The 26,706-nt window shown below is 41.5% G+C and overlaps 1 protein-coding gene across 6 annotated transcripts in view; it reads right to left on the bottom strand.

Moving 5' to 3' along the window:
- Window positions 1–912: 912 nt before the first annotated feature.
- The window catches only part of ndrg2 (NDRG family member 2), a 44,408-nt gene continuing 18,614 nt past the window's right edge, over window positions 913–26,706 (bottom strand). For 4 of the 6 annotated variants that reach the window (XM_008116511.3, XM_062957628.1, XM_008116510.3 and 1 more), the window contains 14 exons: window positions 25,170–25,275; window positions 22,042–22,162; window positions 21,876–21,938; window positions 20,527–20,587; window positions 18,104–18,190; window positions 12,981–13,037; window positions 11,303–11,406; window positions 10,219–10,263; window positions 6,989–7,040; window positions 6,776–6,823; window positions 5,799–5,834; window positions 4,666–4,717; window positions 3,885–3,918; window positions 913–2,887 (listed from right to left, as the gene is read on the bottom strand). In XM_008116511.3, the coding sequence (XP_008114718.1) occupies window positions 2,689–2,887; window positions 3,885–3,918; window positions 4,666–4,717; window positions 5,799–5,834; window positions 6,776–6,823; window positions 6,989–7,040; window positions 10,219–10,263; window positions 11,303–11,406; window positions 12,981–13,037; window positions 18,104–18,190; window positions 20,527–20,587; window positions 21,876–21,938; window positions 22,042–22,162; window positions 25,170–25,275 (1,065 nt within the window). In that variant the 3' untranslated portion in view covers window positions 913–2,688. The remainder of the gene's footprint in view (window positions 2,888–3,884; window positions 3,919–4,665; window positions 4,718–5,798; window positions 5,835–6,775; window positions 6,824–6,988; window positions 7,041–10,218; window positions 10,264–11,302; window positions 11,407–12,980; window positions 13,038–18,103; window positions 18,191–20,526; window positions 20,588–21,875; window positions 21,939–22,041; window positions 22,163–25,169; window positions 25,276–26,706) is intronic. The other 2 variants (XM_003224512.4, XM_003224511.4) reach the window with 1 other exon arrangement.

The raw sequence follows: 26,706 nt of genomic DNA, 5'->3' as shown, positions 1-26,706 counted from the left end.
TTCTGTTCTCATGTGGAGAAAAGGATTTAAATTGGAGTGTTCTCCAATGTAAATCCTTTCCTCCATATGAAACTCCTATAGGTTTCTCATACAAAGAGGAAAAAAAGAACTGCATCAGTAGTTGACTGTTTCTACTCCATTACTAATAGGAGCTAGAATCAGTGGTTCTCAACCTGTGGGTCCCCAGGTGTTTTGGCCTACAACTCCCAGAAATCCAGCCAGTTTACCAGCTGTTAGGATTTCTAGGAGTTGAAGGCCAAAACATCTGGGGACCCAAAGGTTGAGAACCACTGAGCTAGAGTATAATCTCAAAGTCAAGGCAGTTAGATGGAGTTCTGTGGATAAGAAAAGGGAGCTGCTATTGTAAAATTGTTTAGACCAAAGCTAGAATCCTGTTGTTATACCTGACCCATTGAATCAATGGGATGTACCTACACGGAGGCTCACTACTCAACAGACGATCCACCAGGTTTATTGTAGCTGTAACTAACAGGATTCAGGCCAGAATGAGAGATGTGGGCAGGAATTTTTTTTTACTTCTGCTCTCAATTTGGAGGCATAATAAAGCATTCTGTGATGCAACTATTCAGGACTCTCCTTAGGTTTTTTCCCCCATCTCTGCAGTAATGATCCTTTTCGCAATGCCTTAATTTTTGGGTGACACTCATCAGTTGAATTTGCTTAGAAGATGTTACATGTTTTGTAAATCAGATTGTGGTAGCTCATCAATGATCCAACTAGAGGACCAATAGGAACTTGGTAAATCAACTTTCCATGGTTTCAACAAGGCAACTAGAAACTGGATTTCAGTTCCATATCTATCTATCTATCTATCTATCTATCTATCTATCTATCTATCTATCTATCTATCTATCTATCTATCACAATCGTATGAAAAAAGAGAGCAAAAACTTGTTCCTCTCTAGAGACTTTATTGTTAAGAGTTGGGATTCACCATCCACGGCTCTGGGGAGAATAAAACAGAGCTCACACATTCTCAAATACAACAGGATCCCATGATATGTGGGAGTCAAAATTCCATTTCAAACAATGCCCCTCCATACAGGTAGCTGAGCTATCAACACCCAGTGCCTATTCAGAGTTAACAACTAGGTAAGGTGACTTTCCAATGGACCATGATATTCTACAGAACCCTCTCCACCTTGAGAAAGTGATGCGGGTCACTCCAAAGTTTACATGCAGAATACCTTCCTTTATAGCTGGTCCAAAGAAAATATATTACCTTATTTTGAATCCCTCGTTCTTTTGAGATCATCATGGCAAACACTATCTAAACATTTAGGGTTTTTTTTTAATACAGCCGGTAACATTCAGAGAACTGATACAGTTGGAATCCCGTTTACAGAAAAAGCTGATGCAAAGTTCACCCTCCACGGCACCATGAGAGCCCTGCTCAAAGCCAGAAGCTGGAGCACATTACAGTCAGCGCTTGTTGTGAAAAGAAATTCACAGCTGATGACGGTCGGAGTCTCCTCCACACATCTTATTACATGAAGCCAGTATATAATCAGAGACCGTTGCCTGCTGTGCTGGCACAGTTGCAACAAGACAAACCGTCTCAAGCCCCCAGCCTTTCTCCCACCCCGGCCTTCCCCTGAAACCTCCAAGAGGAACGATCCCACCCTCCCCGACACCCTCAACCCCCCAATTTCACCCTCACCCAGCCTCCTAAATGCCCCTAATCACCCAAATCACTCGCTGTCTCAGCAGGAACTGTACATGCACACCACAAAGCGGCTACCATCTATGACGGGTTAGTTTCACTAGGGGCAGGGAGAGGAAGGAGAACAAATAGGAAATGCAGCCCTTGTTTACGGAGGAATAGATGCATGGAAGAGGAGAAGGTACCAAAGAAAAGAAACGCCGAATGGGGGTGAAATGGAGGGTCAGTGTCTTTCAAAGCAAAAGTGCAGAGATTGTCTTAACCCTGAGAAGGAACTAGAACCTTCTAGCACAGACCGAATGATGGAAGACGTGGGAAATGAGACCGAAACAGGTCTGAGGATACAAAGGTATAGTGAGGTGGGGTGCAGGACGACAACTCCCATTTCAGGAGCACTATGTCGGCATGACAGTAGCAATGCAAGTGCTCATCGGGGCTTGTGCGTCTCTCTTGTGAGATTCTGCTTTTGGCTATGTACATTCCAGAGGGGGGACAAAGAGAGCTAGCAAGGCAATCCAATGCCCATCCAGGCTACTCCAAGAACTCCAGGCTACTCACTCGGAATTCAAGAGGGAGGAACAACGGTTAGTTACGATTTAGACAGAAAACAAAACCCAACAATACAATCCAAACCTCCCTTTGTTAAGAAAACTAACTGTGCAAAAGGGATGGAGGAGAAATTCAAAATAAGTGCTTGGGGTCTAACAGTTTAGACAATTTTATAGTACTCAACCCATATCTCTTTAGGTGCTGAAGGTCCCTAAAGAATCTGGAGGCTGACACTATGTAGTTTTAGGTTATGAGAAAGAAGCAGACAGGGTTGGCAAGGGAGGTGTGTACGTGTTGGGTGAGAAGGATGGGTCGGGAGGGGGTGGAGTTAATGTTTGTTTTAAAAAGTGTAAAATTGCATCCCATCTGGGCCTCCCTGGATGTTTAGTACCGTTAGGGGAGATCATCACATGGCCCAGTGGCCGGAGTGCATTGTGGGATAGCAGAAGTCCTGTTCAGAGGTGGGAGGCGGTCTTGTCCTCTGGCCCGGCGCTCAGCAGGACACCTCCATGGTGGGGGCTGGGGGCTGAGGTCCCCCCGCCTCGCTGCTCTGGGACAGGGTGCGTGAGCGGGACCGGTTCCCGTCCCCCGACGCGGCGCTGGACAGAGACGCGGTGCGTGAGCGAGACAGGCGGGTCATGCAGGACGAAGCCACTGTGGGAAAGAGGAAAGAGTCCAAGTCAGATAAACTCTTTTGCAAGCGCTATAGTCCATTCTCAAAGACTTGCTCAGTAGTGGACAAAAGATAGTGTGAGAGGCACTGTGAACAGCAATGTCCCCAGACTCCCACTGCAGAATTTAGGGGCAGCAAATAAGTGCAAAATAAAGGTCTGGTTTAACAAGGGAATTGTTTAGGGCAGTGGTTCTCAACCTGTGGGTCCCCAGGTTGAGAACAGCTCCCAGAAATCCCAGCCAGTTTACCAGCTGTTTTTGGGAGTTATAGGCCAAAACATCCAGGGACCCACAGGTTGAGAACCACTGGTTTAGGGTTTCTTCAAATTGCCAGCCCTCTTGGATTCACCAAGCAAATAAAGAGACCTTAGGATTGACTGAGAGTAAGGACTGAGATCTTTCAGTAAAAGGCAGTGGAGATCCTCTCTGTAAAAATGAAGGAAGGATCACAAAGCATGTGTCTCATCCTTATGAGTTAAAGGTAATGCAAATTGTTTTGGTACAATGGATAGTTATTTAGGTCTAACATCATGCCCACTTCTCGGCAGTTGTACCCATATCCATCATGCTCCCCATTGACACACCTAAGATGAATCCCATTCCTTCCCACTCCCAATATTCTGCAACTTAAGATGTGGGGTGCAAACCGACCATCTGCACACTATTAGGTCATTTCCATAAAATGTTAATAATGTGAGCAATTTTATTTTGGAAGGCAAACCCAGGCTTCCGATGGTGCCAAGTCAAGAGCTGTATGAGATCATACAAAGGCCCACCATCAGCCTTTGTGACTTAGGTGCACAACTAAAATCCAAATAAAACAGGAACACCGCAAACAGCTATGTGTGTCCTAATGTGGGGTTGTGCACACAGGAGTGAGGGAGTCATGGGAAAGGGGGTGAGCAGACATGTTGAGGAGAGAGTGTGTCAAAGGATTATGGGTGACGGGGAGGGGGAATTACCACAGAAGGTACCTGACCCCTGACTCAGTTTCTTGTCCAATACATGAGGGACTGAGGAGAAATAGGAAAAGATACCTCAGTCTGGAATGGTGAGGAGTTCCTTGAGGATGAAAAATCACTATTGTTTAAGGATTTGGCCAGAGCTTTTGGAAATCTTCAGGAATTTTGATAATTGAACACCATGGGGAGAAGATGGGGTCTTAGGATGGGTGATGGGTCAGATAAACTTTTTGTGTTATTACGAAGAATTTGGGGAAGGTGGTAGGGATTATACTAACTGGATTCAAGCCTGAGCCAAAGTAGAGATGATTGCCACCACTACCTTTAGATTTCCCCTTCCAACAAAAAGAACCAAGAAACCCTGAACTTTTGGGCATCATCACCTAATCTAGTTGGATGGTGTTGGTTGTAGGTGGGTCCAATAATCAAGAGAACAGGAGGGAATTTATACCGAGGCAACTGTCTGTTTTGGGATATGTAAAATAATATTAATTATATTATAATGTAATACAACATAATAATAATACACTATTATAATTGTATATTATATATTACATGTAATATTACTAAGAATATTGCAGCATAGTGGTATAGTACAATATAGTAATATATAATGCTTATATTGCGCTATACCAATAATATAATATATTGTATGTACCTATAACTTGTAAGCTGCCCTGAGTCCCCTTCAGAGTGAGAAGGGCAGGATATAAATGTCGCTATAACTTAACTCCACCAATAATGCAGGCCCTTCATGGGGTGTAGAAAGGAGCACAGAGTTTCAGAGACAATACTCACTGTATCCCATGCCTTGAACAAAGTACTTGAAAGCCTCAGTCAGTTTACCAGGCTGAAAAAATGGAGGAAAGAAAGAAGAGAGGAAAGTATCACAAGTGTGCAGGAGGTGAAAGGGAAGATAACAAAACCTGTCCAATTGTTTGTTCTGCTGTGCTTGTAAAGTTTCCTGCCCCACACTCTTTCCAGGAACATAGACACAATGCAGTCTTGGTTTTAAACTTAAAGAACAAGCATTTTGTTCCAATTTACTCACATGTTAGAAGAAGGCTAATTGGAAGTCCTTCCTTCTTTTGTTTTGTATTTTTTTAAAAAAACAAAATAAACATTTCTGTCCCAAAATATCAAATTATCTCTGTTATAACTGTCTTTCTTAGGAACTCCCTTCAGGCTTCCAGTTTGAGAAGCACTCAATTTGGCCAGGAACAAAAATAATAAGGGGGAATCCTGGACCCACCAAAATGGGCAGGGGCTCCCTGCAAATTGCAAGCTATGCATTTACCACGTCTGACCTGGCAGAAGAAGAAATCACATGTTACAAAATATTTGTTTGCTTGTTATTTAAAAAGACTAAAAACATACATATAATGATAGAATCATAGAGTTGGAAGAGACCTTGTGGGCTATCCAGTCCAACTCTCTGCCAAGAAGCAGGAAAATTGCATTCAAAGCACCCCTGACAGATGGCCATCCAGCCTCTGCTTAAAGCCTCCAAAGAAGAAGCCTCCACCACACTCTGGGGCAGAGAGAGAGTTCCACTGTTTAACAGCTCTCACAGTTAGGAAGTTCTTCCTAATGTTCAAGTGGAATCTCCTTTCCTATAGTTTGAAGTCATTGTTCTGCATCCTAGTCTTCCCGGCAGTAGAAAACAATCTTGCTCCCTCCTCCCTATGACTTCCCTTCACATATTTATACATGGCCATCATGTCTCCTCTCAGCCTTATCTTCTGCAGGCTGAACATGCCCAGCTTTTTAAGCCGCTTCTCACAAGGCTTGTTCTCCAGATCCTTGATCATTTTAGTCGCCCTCCTCTGGACACATTCCAGTTTGTCAACATCTCCTTTCAATTGCGGTGCCCAGAATCAGACAATTCAGTCTTGTTTCAAACCTTCCTCTTGAGCCTTGAGTAATCTTACCTGGGTCAGTTGTGGTTGTCCTCCTGAATCTGCCATCTAAAAGACAGAAAGAAAAGTCAAAATGGGCAGCGTGCAGCTATGTTCTCTCTCTATTTAACTTATCTCTAGATGGTGGACTGGAATGATTGTTTGTAAGGGTGCAGATTCTATTAACCAAAAAGAAAATATAAATGGTGAAAAAAAATTCTGCACACGTGTGTGAGAGATATGCTGATATGAAGAAAATCAACTCATTTGAGATGTGGTGCTGTAGGACAGCAAACTGCTAAAAAGACACATTCCTGAACTTGAACTCTTCCTAGAAGCCAAGATGACTAAACTAAGGCTGTCATACTTTGGCCATTTCATGAGAAAACATGACTCTCTAGGAAATACAATAATCTTGGTAAAGTAGAAGGCAGTAGGATAAGAGGAAGGCCACATTGTAGGTGGATAAACTCACTTAAGGAAGCCATGAGTCTGTAAGAACTGAACAGGGTTATTGGGATAGGGTGAGGTCCTGCATTCATAGGACTGCCAAAAGTGAAGCTGACTTGATATTAGTAAACAACAACAAATGTGTATGTGAAAGAAAGCGAGATAGAACAAGATGGAAAAAATTGAGTCAGGGAATCGAATCGTGGAGGAAAGTTGCTCTATTTTTGAGCTCAGACAAAATCTTAAAAGTTTCCAGCCTCTCAAAAAGATATAAAATACACAGTTTTTACTCTAACAGGCAAAAAGATATGCGAAGTGAGTATTAAAAGAGAGGGGTTGACAGCAAATTAGGTATCTTAGGCAAACATTAGGTATCAGAAAGCTGAAAGTCTGGGGCTATTAGATAGCATCTAAGAACTGCTGATAGAAGTGTAGGAGGAAGAAGACAGGCAAAAAATGATGCTCAAGAATGAAAGGTCTCTACCTTTCGCAAGGCTAAAGGAAGTAAAGGGTTAGATGGACAGGTTATCCTTTGGGCAATTGTGAGAGGCACTACATACCTTGAGGAAAGAAGTCTGGGTAGGATCCAGTTTGGAATTGCATTCCACCTGTTAGGAAAGAAAAGCAGAAAGACTGTGTGAGGATCAAGAAAAAAATTGCAGTGAGAGAGGCTGTGTCTTCTGCTGAACTGGAAAATAGAGTATTGGTAGCTCAGCAAGAGAGGAAGTGCAGGGCAATTCAATTCTGCAGAGCTTTTCTTTTTTAATACTCACCACTGCATCTTCATGGGGAGCTTGGTCTCCCACCACTAACATCACAGGACACCTGTCAGCATGAACAGGAGGAAAAAGGAGACAGAAGGAGAAATCTGTTTAACATTGCAAGTCAACTCTCCAAGTCAACAGTCTTAGAGTTAGGATTTTGAAGCCTAACCATAGGTGGTACCATGATCCTTGATGTTTACCTCTATTTAATACTCAGGCTATAGTTATGGATGTTTATGAAGTAGTAATTGGATTAGTTTTTCAGGTGCCATGGCTTTTTCCTTTTTATTTTTTCAAAGGGTTGAGTGAAGGCGGAATCAGAAACTGGCCATTAAGCAAAATGAAAGATATAAACACCAAGAGGGAGAAAGATAGCTAGTGGAGCCATCTGTGCTGTTATTTTTATCTCTTCTGACTGTTTTGTGTATATTCTGTGAGTGAGCCATTATATTTCACAGTAATGTCTTCTTTCTCCCATGGAGGCATCAAAGAGGTAGCCAACCTAAGCCTGGTATGTATTCATTCAGGCTTCTCTGGGTGGTGGAGAAGAAGGCTACCTGGTTTTCTAGAATTCCTCCTGCAGAACGGGGTCTGGAAAAGCCAGGGCTGCTCTGTCCACAATGCCTGCCAGACCTGGCAGCTACCCCAATCCAACCTGTTGCATCAGCTGGGGCCCAGTAATTTTGCTAGAAGCACTTCCTGAGGTTGCTCAGCAACCCTAGCATGCTTTTAATACCCTTGTCCTACGAGGTCAGAGCAACCTGGCTCCACAAGCAAAATGCCTGGGATGTCAAACTTGGAAGAAGCCAGATTTTGCTCTGAAACCCTGCAACATAGAGAAACAGGGTCAAAAGAAAATCACAGCTAACACCTCATCAGTAACAGAGTTGTCTTTGTTGCACTGATCACTTATTGAGTTAGCAAAGTACAAATAGAAATACGCTGGAGGAAGCACTTTAGCAACCTACATTTTAGGCACTAAGTATGCAAGAAGCAACAGCAATCTTTGCCTTGAGTACCTTTACAGAACTCTCTGTACACTTTATAGAATTCTCCCTAGAAGTCAATATGACTAAACTGAGCCTGTCATACTCTGTACATATCTTGGAAGACATAACTAACTAGAAAGGACAATAATGCTTGCTAAGGTCAAGGGAAGTAAGAAAAGTGGAACACAGATGTCCAGATGGATAGATGCAATCAGGGAAGCCCGGAATCTGTAAGAACTGAGAAGGGTGACTTGGAAATCTCTCATTTATTGGGTCATCTTAAGTTGAAAACAACTTGAAGACAGTTAACATTAACAAGCATTGTAGAATGAGTTGGCCCAGACCACCCTAAACTTGGCAGAAGAACCAGGCTTGCATCCAAGTCCTAGAGAGACAACAGCTTCCTTTCTCCTTTCCCTAGATTCCAGCAGTATTGCCGGTGTGAACTTGAGAGTGTGCAGATAATTTTGTGTAACTTGTCAGCTTTTGAGTATACATCCATATATTTATATCAGCTTAAGAACAGTTAGCAAAAGAAGGGAGTGTACAGGGGTAGGAAACCAATGGATATCAGTAGAGTAGAAATTTGGGATTTCAGAAAGCTGGATAAGGAATACTCAAGCTGCGCAAGAAAAGAGATTCCACCTGAACATTAGGAAGAATGTCTTTAATAAATGTTGACAGTAGGCTAGACCAACCTAAGGGTGGCGAATTTAGGATCTTTAGAGGTCTGTAAGCAGGGTTGGATGGGCATCTTTCAGCAGTGCTGCAGTTGTGCATTTTTGCATGGCAGAAGTTGGACTAGATGGCCCTTGTGGCCCCTTTTCAACTCTAAAATTCTATGATTTTACTATTCTTTCCTGCTTTAGTTTCCTTCCATGCCTGCAACAGCATATTTTCCTGCCTGCTAACCCTAGAAAGCTAGGAGGAAAATACATAGCAGCAATGAAGACTGGTGGAGGATTAGAAGTTGGTGAGGCCCCAACAGCTGCCCAAGATGTTGATCCTTGACACTGGCCCTGTAAGCAGGGATCAGTGCAAACAAAAACAAAAGCTCAGTAACAGCAACAGAAGGTTGCTTATGTCCAGACACAACTTAAGAAATCTCTATTTTTAGTCTCTATTCCTCTCCGAATATCTCCCGCTCAGAGTGTTACTTCTACCTCCCTTTTGCCACCCCAATGAGTTAGTTATTCACAAGGTCACACCTTTAATTTTGGATTAGTTAATCATGCAAGCATGTCCTTGGGGTTTTTGAAGTGTAAAAATGACTTTGAAAAATAGACTGGGTTTCTAACCAATTAATCCAAAATGCAATTAATTCAAACAGAGAAGGAAAGAAGGAGAAAGATCATTGCTGACATTGGTGGATGTCAAAAATCAAATTTCTTAGTTTTTCCTCTTAGGCATCCTGAATTACATAATTTTAGATCTATCTATGTATCTACTTACGTACCTATTGATGTGGAAATATAAAGTATTTATGTACAGAGTTGCATACTTTCTGACTTGTTACTGTTCCAGTGCCTTTTAAACAACACACTCTACAGATGTTATCAGGTGATAGTTTTCATCTTTGTACTGAGCGAACCTTCACCTAAAGCATACCAAGCTGCTATTAAAAGTGGAAGAGCAAGCTTCACTATTTTTCTGGCCTTTTGGCAACTTTATGCACATCCTTTTTAATGCTAGCCTCCAGTAATGAATGTGTGTTAAATTGTTCCATTTTCAAGATGGAGAAACTCTTTTGTTTCTTTTTATAATATCCTTAAATGTATATTTAAATGTATAATTATGTATATTTTAATGGATATTCTTAATTTTATTGTAATTTTTAATCTTGATGGAGTTTTAAATTTGACGACAACTGTTTTTAATGTGTATGTTTATATTGTAAGCCGCCCTGAGTCCCCTGATGGGTGAGAAGGGCGGGGTAGAAGTGATGTAATAAATAAATAATAAATTTTTGGATCAGTGCAGGAAACCACTCAGTTTTCAGTAGACATCTACAGAATGCTACCGTCTATTTGTCTGGCAGGATTACTATGCCTTTAACACAATAGGCAAGGGATGTGGCTTTGCCCGGCATGGAAAGGCGCTGATGGAGAAAGATCCCTGATTGTGTATCCAAATCTCACTGGATTAATGCTATGTGGGCTCTGCTGGTGATAAAAGGTGGCAGACCCCAGAAGAATAGGAAAATACGTGCACTCAACAGGAAGCTCAATGACTTGCTGAATGAGCACTCACTTGAAGGTGTGGTCTCCTCCCCGCTCCAAAGCTAGATCTCTGCGGCTGCAAGAGAAAAAGAGAAGATTGGTAAGCATCTTTTTTTTTCAATTTCTTAAACTCAGCTTTCTTTAAGCGATCAGCTCATTGAGTCCCGCTAATTTCTCCCATAAAAAACCATAACTATATTTTTTATAGTTATTCCTCTTACTATCTAAGTAAATAGAATTGCCAGTGCCTGAAGTTCTAAGTATTCCTGTGCCTGGACATATGTCCTGCCAAATTTTTCCTTTTCAAAAGCTTGATGAAAGAATAGAATCACCGTATGAAGTCAAGCGTTGCCAGTTTTACCTATTTCCAGGTCTTCATGTACCTGGTATTTCAAACTCTTCCCCCACTGATGCCTGTTTTGCACACAAACCATTTCCTGTTTCACTCGGACCTTAATTTTGCATCCTGCTAAAATGTATATTGCACATTATGTTTGAGATCCTACATTTCTTCTGTGGAGTTCCATGTCCAACTCTGTGAATGTCTCTTTTTGGATACAAGAGCCTATCTGCCAGACCTTTGTGTCTCATCCAAAATCTTCTCTTGCTACATAGCTGTCAAGCTTTTCCCAGACTACCCATGAGTGTACTTAAGAACAGTGGTCCTTAATAGGGATGGTGCTGTGATGAATTCACTCAGAATTAACAGAACCAGCAGAACAACAGTTTAGAGCAGTGGTTCTCAACCTGTGGGTCCCCAGATGTTTTGGCCTTCAAGTCCCAGAAGTTCTAACAGCTGGTAAACTGGCTGGGATTTCTGGGAGTTATAGGCCAAAACATCTGGGAAACCATAGGCTGAGAACCACTGGTTTAGATAATTATCCTAAGCAGGAAAGAGTTTCTGGACAATGGACTAGTCCCATCTACTGGAGCCTTCTTAAGAAGGAAGAGTTGTATAAGTCACACTGCTTCAGCTGGATCTTTCCTACACTTCCATGTTCCAGTCTGCATCTGGTCTTGGTCCCGTTTTGATACCTGCCAGTAGTTCAACCATGATATACCCTTACTTTGGCCTTAGGTCGATGATGTATTCTCCACATTTGGCAAGCACTGACCTGTTGTAACTGCTCCAGTAGAGTTGGATATTGGGCAGATTGGTTGCATGACTCAAAATATCCCGCTGTTGCTGCACCAGCTCAGTGTTCTTGGATAGTTCCTCCTGTGAATGAGCAGAGAAAGGGCATTACTGAAACATATCAACCGCTCTTCAATTATAACAGTAGGCCCTCCACTTTTTTGGAGGTTAGGGGGCAGAATTAAAAAACCCACTATTGTGGTGGAGGAAATGATAATAATAATAATAATAATAATAATAATTATTATTATTATTATTATTATTATTTTGTGATACGAAATTCAGCATATCTATCTTGTTTGCTGTGTCATACAACAACAACAACAACAACAACAACAACAACAATACTTATAATAATAATAATAATAATAATAATAATAATCCCCCAAGGGGATTCAGCATGTAAATAGATATAGGCAAACATTCAATGCCTTGTTACCATACAATGAGACACAAATACACAAAGGCAAAGGCTTCTCCTTTCATTTCCAGCTCTGGAGGAAATAGAGCTTCCTAGAGAAATGCTCGTGCTAAAGAAGTATTTGCTCTACTATAACTCTATGGTCAACTTCCAGTAGAACTTGACAATAGTATTTATTGCCCTGAAGGATATAGGGATTCCAGAAAAAACATATTAATCAAAACAGAAAATAATCAAATCCACAAAAGTTAAACCCTCAAATGTAAAGGGTCGACTATACTTAAAATAGTGTTTCATTTGCCAGTTTTCATCCAGCCTCATTAGCTGTTCCTCAGAACCATCCCAAGGTACAGAATTCTTGCGTTTCTTCTTCTTTTATGTTTTTTGCAGGAAGCAATGCAGATTATCTCTATGCCTTGTCAACCTCTGCCTGCTGACTTCTGCAAATCCAGCTGAAGGTGCAAAAAGAGTTCAAGGGCTCAGTCCCATTACTAGACAACTCTATTAACCTCCATAAAGCTGAGGTTAAATTTTCATAGAAATGCCTAGGATGCTAAACAGGATCCCTCCTATGCCTCCCAAACCACCTATTTTGACAAATCCAATTTGATTTTTAGATGCTTTACTGGATGAAAAGCCCAGTCAAATCACATTCCTCCAATCAAATTTCTCCTTATTTAGAGAAAGGAAAACTATCTTCATTAATTTTCGTCAAATTTCTAAATCAGACAGTGCTTGGGCCCTCGGGTTTAGCTGGCGACTGCTGAGACAACTCAAGCTGACATTGCAGAGTTCTCCTTTAATTATTAAAACAAATGCATCAATGTACAGTCGATCCTCCACATGTGCAGGATTCCTACAACCATGAATATAAATACATTATTTTTTTTAACATTTCTAGGAATGTCTTGGTCCTCCAGTGTAATCTTATGGCTAACTTCCATTGGAACTTGATAAAGAATCACACTGAGGTACACAGCAATGTCTAGAGAAGTGTTCTCTCTAGAAATCTCTAAGACTTCCAGTGCAATGCTGGAAGACCTATAAATTCCTAGAGAGAACATAGTCAAATCCACAAAATTGAAGCTCACATGTGGTTGGGTGACGACTACACATCAAGCTGTAAGATGTTTGAGGCAACAACTAACAAAGCTCAGTACGAGAGACTCATCCTTGCACCTTTCTTTGCCACCCCATTTGACAAGCACGTTATTATCCTCCTGTTCAATGAACCTACCTGGCTGAAGAGATGTCCCACAATCATCTCAGGGATGGAGGATGTGAGGCCGGTCAGCTAAATAGTAAACACAGAACAAGATCAGAGGGAAGACAAAAAGGGCACTATTTTGAATGAATCAGATAGATTACTGCATGAGAAAAATGGGGAATTAGCTCATTTCTGAATAGCAAGGTAAAGGTCTTTGAGATGTAGGGCTTAGCTTTGGAACATACAAAACATCATATAGAGAGTGCTTCCTTGCATGTAGAGCAGGCATGGGCAAACTTGGGCCCTCCAGGTGTTTTGGACTTCAGCTTAAGCGGCTGAGGAGAATCATAGAATAGTAGAGTTGGAAGAGACCTCATGGGCCATCTAGTCCAACCCCCTGCTAAGAAGCAGGAAATCGCTTCAAAGCACCCCCGACAGATGGCCATCCAGCCTCTGCTTAAAAGCCTCCAAGGAAGGAGCCTCCACCACAGCCCCGGGGAGAGAGTTCCACTGTCGAACAGCTCTCACAGTGAGGAAGTTCTTCCTGATGTTCAGGTGGAATCTCCTTTCCTGTAGTTTGAAGCCATTGTTCCGTGTCCTAGTCTGCAGGGCAGCAGAAAACAAGCTTGCTCCCTCCTCCCTATGACTTCACGTATTTGTACATGGCTATCATGTCTCCTCTCAGCCTTCTCTTCTGCAGGCTAAACATGCCCAGTTCTTTAAGCCTCTCCTCATAGGGCTTGTTCTCCAGACCTTTGATCATTTTAGTTGCCCTCCTCTGGACACATTCCAGCTTGTCAACATCTCCCTTCAACTGCGGTGCCCAGAATTGGACACAGTATTCCAGGTGTGGTCTGACCAAGGCAGAATAGAGGGGGAGCAGGACTTCCCTGGATCTAGACGCTATACCCCTATTGATGCAGGACAGAATCCCATTTCGGATCACATTGCTGGCTCATGTTTAACTTGTTGTCCACAAGGACTCCAAGATCTTTTTCACATGTACTGATGTCTAGCCAGGTGTTCCCCATTCTGTATCTTTGCATTCCATTTTTTCTGCCAAAGGAGGAAAAGAAAGGGGCCTGAGGCTGTTAGGAATTGTGGGAGTTGAAGTCCAAAAAACATGGAGGACCCAAGTTTGCCCATGCCTGATGTAGAGTACCTTTTCTTGCATCACTGAATTATTGGAAATAATCTCTCAAGATACAGAAACTGGGGGATATATTTTCCATGAGAGAAAGATACTCTTAGGCAAACTTTGGCACCTATACTTCACCTTCTTAAATCTATACATTTGTCCTCACAATGGGTGCATCTACACCATGGAATTAATACAGCTTAAAACCACTTCAACGGCAACTCTTGGGATTCCATAGCATTGAGCCATGGTGACAAACATAATTCATTATATGGTATCATATAGATGCATCCTTTGTTAAATATTTCCCCAGCCTACAACAGAAAAAAAAAGAATCCCAGCAGCTAGAAACCTGTCATATTATTGTGTCAGAAATGACTTGAGCATATACTGCAATTATAATAATACTTATTTTTATACCCCCGCCTCCATCTCCCCGAAGGGACTTGGGACAGCTTACATGGGGCCAAGTCCGGATAGAAACAGCAAACCAAAATAATATAACATCAGAGAATACAAACACAGACATTAAAATTAACACTCTAAACATAGTAAACGTATAAAATAATAATCATAATAAAAACATGTATTTGGCACCCAAGTAAAAGGATAGACCGAACTGGGTAAAGTGCAGTGAGTGAATATTGTATACGAGGTAGTTGATTGAGTGCTACTGTCAATGGAAGAGCAACTTGGGGTGGGGTGGACCATGTGACTATAACAAATTGATAGGGGAAGATAAAGTGCAACCTATGAGGGAATGGTCGTAGAAGCAACTGCAAGTCAATTCTGTGTGAGAAAATGGGCAGTCTACAAATATGTTGCCCAGGGAACGCCAGGATGTGTTAGCTGGGAGGTGTCTGTCTTGTCTCTGCAAGCTAGAGCTGACAGATGGGAGCTTACCACGTCCTGCGGACTCGAACCGGCAACCTTCGGGTCAACAACCCAACCTTCAGGTCAGCAGTTCAGCTGGCACAAGGATTTGACCCATTGCGCCACTAACCTAGATTTAAGCATTTAGCTCGGGTCGGGGGGAAGTGGGGAAAGAAATGCAGATTGACCATTCCTAATCTTTAAAAAGTTTAAGGATAATGCATATACACCCTTTTTTAAAAAAAAATAAGAAATACAGTAGAGTCTCACTTATCCAAGATAAACGGCCGGCAGAACCTTGGATAAGCGAAAATCTTGAATAAGGAGGGATTAAGAAAAAAGCCTATTAACATTATGATTTTACAAATTAAGCATCAAAACATTATGTTTTACAAGAAATTGACAGAAAAAGAAGTTTAATACACAGTAATGTTACGTAGTAATTACTGTATTTACAAATTTAGCACCAAAACATTGCAACATTTACTACAAAAACAATGACTACCAAAAGGCAGACTACCTTGGATAATACAGAAGCTTGGATAAGTGAAGCTTGGATAAGTGAGACTTTACTGTATATGTACATGAATAAATAAGACCCTGATCCTAATTTGGGAGGGACTGGAATAGATGCATACACTGTACATTTGATGGAACAGATACAGCTATTGTGTTGTCGAAGGCTTTCATGGCCGGGATCACAGGGTTGTTGTATGTCTTTTGGGCTGTGTGGCCATGTTCCAGAAGTATTCTCTCCTGACGTTTTGCCTACATCTATGGTAGGCATCCTGCCATAGATGTGGGCGAAACGTCAGGAGAGAATACTTCTGGAACATGGCCACACAGCCTGAAAGACATACAACAACCCAGATACAGCTATTTTCCATCTCAGTTCACAGTCAGATATGTCTACAGTGAACAATGAAAAGGTCACTCAAATTTAATTTACACTACGTTCTCACCAAGTAATATTGCGTGCATGTGAGCAATGGCAATTTTCTGCTTCGGGCCAGCGTGGCAAAACTGTCACCTTGCGGTCATCAAGGGGGAGCCATTTTTAGCAAGAGACAAGACAAGCAACCCAGAAAAGACAGTCATTGATGTCTTGAGAGACGGGAAGTGTGAGAAACAGAAAAAGACAGCCAGAAGCACTGCTCTTGAAGGAACTGCCACAGCGTTTCCGGCAAAGGCTGAGGAACATGCCCTTTGGGAACTGGGGAGACTTTGTGAGCTGGGTTCACCAGCAGCTGATGGGCCAGGAGGTCAGGGAGAGGCAGCTGGAGGCAGCATACAATGGCCTACAGAGGAGCAAGAAGGCTGCAGAAAGCTGGAGGCAGGTGCTTGGGAAAATGACGAAAGGGCAGCGGAGAGGAAGCGGGGCCATTCCCTCTAAAACCAAATCCACCGAGTCTCTCCACTGCCAGCACCATTTCCAGCTGGTCTTTATAAGAACTAGATTATTTCACTTTTAATATTGATATCCATGTTTGCGTCTCCCTCCTTATAGCTTCTTCCTCCGTATTGTGTGGGTTTTTTTAAAAATAGATTTTTGTGTTTCTAAAATATATTTGAGTCTCCTATGAGGGGAAAAGGTGGAATATAAATAAACAACAACAAACTGCAATCCTGCAGAGAGGGATGTTATTTCACTGCACACACATATATAAAATTACTCTGATATACTTTTTGGCTGAAAAGTAGGAGAGAAATGCTTTGAATAAGTACAAAATCCTGCAGGTACAATTCTGGCCGAATGATGATTCTGGGGTTTTAGGAAGCTATGTGGAAATGAGCCTAGCTTTGCATCAGGGCCAGATAAGTGAAATAACTAAAAAACAAACAAACAAAAAAAAAAACACCAAACAAAACCCTGTATATTATAGGTTGAACAGTTCATATCTGGAATTCTGCAATCCAAACTACAGTGTTCTCTCACTACTTCACAGTTCACTTTTCACAGATTCACTGTTTTGCGGGTTTTCAATAAACCCTAAAAGAATATTATAAATCATAAAAATTTACAATGTAAAGCCTAAGGAAGGGAGGAAGGAGAAGCTGAAGGGAGAGAAAAGGAGCCCGGAGCCCAAGCGGCAACGGGAGGAGAAGGAGGTGATTGATTCATCAACACACGATTGGTTGATAAAGACTTAAAATAGTGTATAACAACTAAAATAATGTATAAATATTAAAATAATTTTCACTTATTGCGGGTGGTCCTGGAATGTAACACGCACAATAAGTGAGGGAACACTGTACTCCAAAATCCAGAAAACCACTTCTAGAAAGCATAAACTATAGTATAGGTTGAGCCTTCCTTATCTGGAATTCTGAAATCCCCAAAATAATCCAAAACCTCACATTGCTCAAACCATTGCTTTCTAAAGATTCAAGGCACACAAGCTTTGCTTCATGCAAATTAATTTCAGGCTTTGTGTATAAGGCATATATAAAACATAAATAAACCTCATGGTTAGATTTGGTCTCATCTACAAGATATCTCATTATGTCCATAGGTGCAAATATAGGTATTCCAAAATTTGGAAAAAAAAACTCTCAAAACTCCAAATACTTCTGGTTCCAAACAAAGTTATGGATATGGAACTATTTCATATTCTGTAAGAATACTATTTTGTATTCAGTACATGCATTCCTCACTCATCATATAAATGAATGTCACAGCATGGTTTGAGTTTCTTTTTGGACTTCTTTCTTTGGACTTCTTTTGTTGCTACATTTCTTTGACAATCAGTTCACTCATTACGGCATTTGTTTAAAGCTACAGTTCAATAGGCCCTCCACAGTAGACACAGGAGCTTTGCAAAAGTGGAAAACTATTTTAAAAATTCTTTTTTTAAAAAAAAACTGAGCGAACACCTGTCTAGGAATCTCTATGTCTTTCAGTGTGACTCTATGTTCAACTTTTGCCAAAAGCTGAACACATAGTCACTTTGGAGGACCTGGAGATTGCTACAGAGAAATATTAATGAATTCTACAAAAATTAAACCCACAAACGTAGAAGTCCAACTGCAGTAATAAACATTATTGAATCATTAGGCTCAAGACCAATTCGCAATGTGTGTCAGGAACTAGGTGTCACATGCATTACATGAAGCTGTGGCTCTGCTCCTTCACCAGCCTCACCTTGTGAGCTGCCCAGTCCATCCATCCCTTGGCATTAGGGTCGATGTTGATCAGCACCAAACCCTCCACAGTGTTTGCATGAGTGAGCTGAAGAAAAAAAAAACCAATAATGGTTATTCTTGTTGCTATGATGTTACCAGCAATAAAACATTTACACCACTCTGGCATGTTGTTCACCACACTTCTCATATTTTTCATAGATTAGAGTAACATTTGCAAGCAGTTGAATGATCGGAACAATCCACAGGATGGACTTCTGGGGTATAGCAGTGGGAGCAGGAGGTGAAAAGAATTACTGCTAAAATAAGTATTCTGCTCACCCAAATGAATTTTTCCTTTAGTCCACAATTTTATAACACTGTAGTAATATAAAACCTCAGTTGTGAGAGAGCTTAGTCATTCACAGAAAAGAGTCAGGAAGAGTTACCAAGAGAATGCAAACACAGCAAATATATCCATACCATGGACTGTAACCTCCATGAATATGAAAGGCATTCTGTAATAAATTTTTATATTTATTTTTAAAGGTTTAGAAAAATGCAGCGAGGAGGGTAGGCTAACAAGTGGCATTGAAATAGAGATACACCTCTGAATACCAGATGGTGGAGATATACAACAAAGGATATCTGTTGCCTTATTGGCTTCCTAGAGGCAGCTGGCTAGACAATGATGGAAATAGGATGTAGCACTCAATGTACCCTTGGTTTGATTCAACAGGGCTCTTCTTATGTTAATGATTTCTTCTTCTTCTTTTCCCTTTTGGCTGAAGGGAGATTTAAACCAGAGCACTGCTCTGTCTTTGACACAATGCCACATTAGCTCCCCTACAGCGCCTTTCCAATAATACTTAACAGCCAGTGTAGTTGGAGCATCAGAAGAGGCCTCGGAGACCTGGGATAACCCTTTCCACCACCGAGACTATTGAGCTTGACCTTGGGATACGGAGTATCTTTCATTCTAACCAATTTATTAGGGTTCTAAAAAGAAAAACGGGGTGGCAATACAGTGGGAGAAAAGAACTATACACATCACCACTTTGAATTTCTTAGAGGAAAGATGAGATATTAATGTATTAAGATACACCCATCATGAAAATCAGGATGAAATATACCTACTGACAGTCAAAGCAAGTACTGGCAACTGTGCAGTTCTAAATACTTCAAGACCCAGCATTTATCAGCATTGGCTAGGCTGATTAAAGCTAATGGGAGGGTATTATTTACTCCTTTATTTTGTTGATTTATAATAATAATAATAATAATAATAATAATAATAATAATAATAATAATTTATTTATATTCCACCCTATCTCCCTGATGGGACTCACTTCTCTTCCAATACTGGAACCAAAGACAGCTAGACATGTGATTAAAAAGAGATGCAACGAAGAAGGCAGAAGTTGACCACTGAGACCCCTTCTACACTGTCCTTATATCCCAGGATCTGATCCCAGATTATATGGCAATGGAGACTCATAATCCAATTCAAAGCAGATTACCTGGGAATCTTATTTTGTATCAAAAGTATTGCATACATTAGTATAAAACTGATAAAAATAGAAGGAGCACAAACGGCTAAATATCTTTTGACTAAAAAACAGGCAACAGTGACTGCATTGTCTGTAGTCTCCAACAGTTCTTCCTCTGTACATGAGGCAGGACATTGTGGACAAGCATACAGATGCGAGTTGTCTGTTTTTCTCCATAGCTGCACAAGGTGGAGGATTCTTTTAGGTAGTGCCATTCTGCCAGGTTGTCTTTTGATCTGCCCACTCCACTTCTGAGTCTGTTCAGGGACTTTCATGTTGCCCATTTTTGGTTTGCCCCTGGAGGCAAACCCTTGTGGGGCGGGGGGGGGGGGGGGGAGATCCAATTGGGATTTCCTAGTTTAGCTTCCCAGAGGGATACTCTTGCTGTTGCTGGGGGAACATTAAGAGGAGTGGTGGTTCTCATGGAGCTTTTCTTTGATTTGAGTCTACTGGAAGGAGGCTGATAGCCATTATCTGGGATCAGATTCTGGGATATAAGGACAGTGTAGAAGGGGTCTTGGTTTCATTGAGGGACCTAGATAATCCTACATAAAACACTGTATTCAATCCATGAATAATCAAATCCACAGAAGTCAAATTTAAAAATGTGTAGGACCAACTGTATTATAATACACATGTGCTCTCCAGTGGAATCAATACAGGTTCCCTCCTTCCTTCCTTCAAACAGCAGCTCAACCAATAATCCAAACTGCTCTCACACAGGACTATTTCACCCCTGTTAGGGTTAGGAAACAGAATCAGTGGTCTGATTCTCTTGTTATTTCTGACATGTCCAAGTCACTGAGTGTAGGCAACCTGACCACAAGTGTTTGGCATGCTGATTATGTCTCAAATGTCTCCTCACATGACCACTGCTGGCTCTTAGCTCACTTACGCTGTAGCGTGCCAGAATGTAAGCTCCAGCGCCGACTCCAATTCCAATGATGCTGGTGAAGCTGTGGGCAGGAGAAAGAGAGGAAAGTTACAAAAGTACCCAAACATGTAAGAGTTCCCTGGCCTCCAGGATTTCTTTTATGGAGCTTAGAAAGAGCAGTCGGTTCCAGGAGTTACGGCATTTGCTTATCTTGTGTCTCTCAGTGTTGTGTTTCTGCATGGAAAATGTCACAGATTGCGCCTTTTGATTTTGTGGCCTTTCGTCTCCACTGTTTACGTTCTTTCTCTTTATCATCCGCCCCCTCTCTGGATGGATTTCTATATTTATCTCCCTTGATATAGATACGCATGGTTCCACCAGCTGAGGTTCACACTTCATGCATCTGATGAAAGAGGCCATCTTTCTGAGGCCAGACTGCAATTACTCAGTTTTGGAAGTACTACAAGTCTCTCTCTCCCTCTCTTTTAATATTTCCAGTAACTAATGTTGCTAATTCTCTGTAACTATAATTATACTAATCAGTATCCGAGAGGGGAGGTTGAATAGGGAAGGTCTCTGGCAGGCCAGAAGAAAGAACAGAGATCCCACCTGCAGCTCCAGAAATCAGATGAGGACCAGGTTCTAAATTCTCCATGTAGCAGACAAGATACATGGAAAGACAGGGAATTGAGATTCTTTTCTTAACCTGCAAGAAATCTTTGGGGCTAGGCAATGGGGCTAGGAAAGAGCTGGGTGTCATGGATTCAGGCAAAGAATACTTGACAAAGGACTTGGGTTATGTTCCCAATTGCAGAAGTAGTGTACGTGAAAAGCAAAAAAGTGTAGGGAAAGTGTTAGAGGAGAGATGGAATTCATGTGGACTTCCAGATGTTAAATTGCAATCCCACAAAGCGCTATTCACCTTAGCCAGTGGTGAAGAGTGCTGGGAGCTGGAGTCTAACATCATCTGGAGGGACACAGTTGTCCATCCTTAGTTTAGAAAACACCTTTTCTGAAGGAAGTTTGGTGCCATGAGTGGATGCTCAAAGCATGCATTCTACATTCATTCCTCTGAGATGGGGGAGCTGGCCCTGATTAATTTCTAACTGGCAAAAGTCCCAGCACTCTTTGAGGAAATAAAGGAGAAACCCAAGCAGTATGTTAGAACATAATGTTTTGAGTTTCAACATTTTCTTTGAGCTGTTTCTGTATTCAGTTTTTGATATGACATCAAGTCTTGCATTTTCAGATTTTCCCTTCCAACCCAGCACATGGGGAGCTGCTGGGAAGCCTCTGCAGAAAGTGGATACCCATCGCAATAAACATTCACTTGCATACACAAACCCCCAAACCACCCTCTTCTGACTCACTTGACATATTGCAAGATGCAAGGGATCATGTCTGCCAGCTGGTCCAGAGAAGGATACTGATACCTAGGAAGGGAGGGGAGAGTGGAGGCTGCGTTAGAGAGCCAGGCTCCCTCCCCACGACACCCAACAGCGCGGGTGGGGCAGGAGTGGAGGCGGCAAGGCTCACCCCAGAGGGAAGGCCGGGGCACCCTCCTCCATGCCGGGCGCGTCCACATGTATCACCACGAAGTTCTTTATGATCTCTTGCATGTCCTCAAAGTGGAAAAGGGTGTCGAAGCACGAATGATCTGAGGGTGGGGGTTAGGGGGAGACAGAAGAAGGGGGTGTCAGCCTGCGGAAGGGCAAGAGCTTGTGCTGTCGCAGTGGCAAGGTGCACATCAAAATGGGGGTGGCCTTATGGTGAAGTAGGCAGCAGAGCCAGATGTAGGGCAGCCAAATATCAATTGGATAGCCTTAAAAAAACAATAGAGACAGCACTAGGGTGTCTACTTTAAGGCACAATGTTATGCTGGTATAGTCAAAAGAAAAGGGTGCTATGATCTATGGTCTACTCCTTTGTGAGTATGTTTAGGACAGTGATTTATGGTTTATGGTTAACTGGCTCAACAAAAAAGGAACAGAAGGACTATTCAGTCAAGTAGGGGAACTTGGATTGGCAGATTCTATGCTCTTGCTGCAAAAGGAGTTAGGTTTGTGGAAAAGTGGAGCTTTCTAGATCATTTCAGAAAAAAGATGACCAGCGAAATAATCCTAAACCAGAGCTTGACTCACATTGGAAACCTAGAAGATAGTATGTCAGTTTGAACTCTTCCCACCAATTTTTGAAATTGGAACAAAAGGATTCTCATTTTAAGATACACATCCACATTTTAAAAGCAAAGCTGACAAAATGCACCTTTTTAGAATAGGGCTATATATTTTTAAGCAGCAAACTCAGGTCTCAGTGTCTAAATAATGCATGCTTAAAAATGAGTTTCAGGATCAACCTGTCTCACTCCCAAAGTCAAGATTTCAAAAACATTTTATTACTAGTAATTATCTGAATGCTTAGGAAAGTTTTATAACCTTTTCCTCTCGAGATGTTCTGAATGATAATATCTACTATCTTTAACCACCAGCGAAACTGGTTTTGCTTCTGAGAAACGATGTCCAAACCCTCTGCTAGATTAAAGGTTTCCTACTCTGTCACATGTGCAAGTATATATGTCTTCAAGTTGCCTGTTGACTTATGGTGACCCCATGAATTTCATAGGATTTTCTTAGACAAAGAATTCTCAGAAATGGTTCCCCAGTTCCTTCCTTTGAAATAGGACCTTCAACACCTGGCATTCATTGGCGGTCTCCGATCCAAGTACTACGCAGAACCGACCTTACATAGCTTATTAGATCAGCTGAGTTCTGGCCCTTCTAGGATATTTTAAGCATCTACCCTACCATAATATATGTTTAATTCACATTCAGTATAATCCACAATTACTTCTGTTTTCCACATGGAGAACTAAGTGCTAACAACATGTTAATACATGTTGTCCTCTGATAGCAGCTTTTCCATTCTGTGGGGAATTCTGAAAAATCTCATTTCCAAAAGGCAGAAAAAGCTGGAGGGGATAAAAAAACTGACAAACTGTGAAGGATGAGTGGTTGGCTTCCTCTCTCCGTCTGGTGTTTATCTTCCCTTCCAAAAGACTCAGATTTCTCTAGGAGTTGCAAAGTGGAAGGAGTAGCAGGAAAAATTAGCTGCAAAGATAAGATATGCAACAAAAGGAGAGATGAAGTGGGAAACTCCTCCCTTTTGAAGAAGCGTTTTCTGTCACCTCCAGCTTTCACTTCCTGTAAGAGGGGGGAGCATTCCGAGTTTTTCTACAGGAGGAAGATCTTCCTTGAGTTAGATATAGGTGCTGAGACAGATGGACTGATTAATTCAGAACTACTTAGAGGATGTGAATCCAAACAATCTCCTTTTAAAGAACACCAAACAATAAGAGTTGACATGCTTAAGTATTAATATCAATCTGACAGCAAGTCTGAGAGCAAACCATGTCTGAACTCTTTCTGGAAGCCAATATGACTAAACTGAGACTATAATACTATGGGCATTTCATGAGAAGACATGATTCATTCCAAAAGCCAGTACAGTCAGCCCCTTGAACTCCTAGAGATTTCAAGAGAATACATTTTAAATCAAATTCATGGATAATCAAATCTGAAAAACTAAAAACTGTGACTGTGGAGGGATAGTGGTAATACTTAGTAAGGTAGAAGGCAGCAGGAACAGAGGAAGACTGCATCACAGGTGGATAAAGTCAGGTCCCTTCCACACAGCTGAATAAAATCCCACATTATCTCCTTTGAAATGGGATATATGACAGTGTGGACTCAGATAAGACAGTTCAAAGCAGATAGTGTGCATTATTCTGCCTTGATATTCTGAGTTATATGGTTGTGTGGAAGGGCCCTCAGTCAAGGAAGGCATAGATCTGAGTTTGCAAGATGACCCGGATAGTTGATAACAGGATTATTTGGTGATTTCTCATTCATTGGGTTGCCAAAAATAAAAATCAACCCGAATTGCAATGAACAGCAATCAGTTTCTGATCCTCATCCTTCAAGGGGCAGTCTTGGGATTAGCTATGGTAGATGGGGAAGAATGTGGAGGGCAAGAGATAGTGGAAACTTCAGTGAGCTGGTGGATCTACAAAGGGGCTTAATCAGAACTTTCTAGGAACTCTCCAGGATGCTGAACCCATTTTAGGGATTAGATTCATTGTGTTGAGTAATTTCTTAAAAGTCTGGACTGCTACCTGGAGTGAATTGATCACCCCAATGGTGTGGAAGCCACCTGCCACTGGTAGAGGTAGAAGGGTGATCAAGTTCTACTGTTGGCTGAAGTTCAGAGAACTCTTTTGATTCCCAATTGTTTAACAAGAACATTAATCATATGGCTCTGATGCATCGGTCAGGCTGTCAAGACTCCCTGACTTCCATCAACACCAGTGTAGACATGCATGTATATGATCTAATACCTAGTTCATGAAGTGTATTAGACCATTTCCCCTGCTTTAAAAAAGCAAAATAAATCCTGGATACTCATTTTTTTAAAAAGCAAAATAAACCCTGGACGCACGCACACAGAGAGTTCGCCAAAACAAGAGATCTGGGGAATTCCTCTCCAAAGTCAATAGTTCCATGAGATATACTGCAGGATGCAATATTTTAACAATCTTTCTCGGTGTTGTAATGGTTGGTAAACTCCCAGCCCCCCTGCCCCCCAATGGGTGGGCACTCCAGCCTTACGGTTTTGTCCCACATCGTGGTAGGTGAGGATGGCAGGACGCTTGGGTTTGGGTGTTCCATGGATGGTGATTGTCACAATGCCATATGGCGTCTCCACTGTATGTTTCTGTGGAAGCAGAGAGAGAAAGACAAGAGAGAATTGGGTAAACACATGCAGCGTGGCAATGCTAGATGTCTGTCGCTGGAGTCATTGAGAGAGGAAGGAAAACTGGTGGAAAGCTAACTTTCTAACTTTCACGGTCCTTTATGAATCATTTGTATAGGAATAAGTTCTGTTTGAAGTAGGGCCTTATGTACACATTGTTCATAAGTAGTAAATACTGGACCTAACAATATGGAGTGTCTGAAATCATATATACTTAGAATTTGCAAGCACACAAAATTTTGTGCATGAGGTACAATGTGCATGAGATACAATGGGGGATTTTGTGCATAAATTACATTTGTGGGGGTGGATTAGGGGCTGACCCCTCTGATTCTACTCTTGCCTTCTTATTATATTCAGTGTATCGTCAATTCCGTGACTGTCTGCATAGAAAAAACAGGTTTTGCATAGTCTCCAATCCTTGGCCAAACATGGTATTATTTGAGTGTTACACTGTGACTTTAAGGGCACTTCCATACAGCCATATAACCCAGAATAACCCATCCACAATATCTGCTTTGAACTTGGTTATCTGAGTCCACACTACCATATAATCCAGTTCAATGTGGATGTGTCTAAGGGGCCTTAGAAGCTCAGGTTCAAATTCCCATTTGGCCATGAAAAGCTTCTGAGTGACTTTGGCAAGTCACATTTTCTTAGCCTTAGAGGAAGACAATAGCAACCCTGTCCCTAAAGAATCCAGTGATAGGTTCACTTTAAAGTTGCTATAAGTCAGAAAGGCCGTGAAAGCAGCCAACAACAATGGCAACAAAACTCCGATCTTGGGCTTTTCCATTGAAGGTTGAAAACTTTGAGACAGCAGAGAAATGGGTTAAGGTAAAAATCACTCAAGGTAAATCTACCTGTGCATTTACCTCAGAGTTTGGGATAATTACAGTTTTGGACTACTGCTATTAGAATCTCTCAACTGACATGGCCAATGACCAGGCAGGCTAAGGAATTTGGAGATGTTATCAGAAGAATAACATCCTGAAGTTGTACTTTTCCATATGAGTGAGGAGATATACATATACACACAAATATGTACATAGTGTATCTATGTAAAAAAAAGCAAGTAGGCAATCAAAACTGCATGCAAAAGGGAAAAAAAGCTACCATGATTCCATACGATCAAACCATTGCAGTTAAATTGGTGCCAAATTGCATTAATTTTACAATGTAAGTACACCCTTTGACATGTTGCATCTTTGAGAATGCATCTGAATCTCAGGTCACAGGATGTGACTCACAGGGAGGACCTCAGCTTGGGCATTTGTCATCTTAAATATTAAATATTGCCTCTCGCCAGTGCTCAAGAACAAGGGAGGAATTCAGGGCAGAAGGGACCGTCCCCGCCTTATTCTTGTTCCCATGATGCACAGGGAAAAACTT

This window comes from Anolis carolinensis, chromosome 6 (genome assembly GCF_035594765.1).
Source record: "Anolis carolinensis isolate JA03-04 chromosome 6, rAnoCar3.1.pri, whole genome shotgun sequence".
Taxonomy (NCBI): domain Eukaryota; kingdom Metazoa; phylum Chordata; class Lepidosauria; order Squamata; family Dactyloidae; genus Anolis; species Anolis carolinensis.
This window is presented reverse-complemented; position numbering and strand designations above follow the sequence as displayed.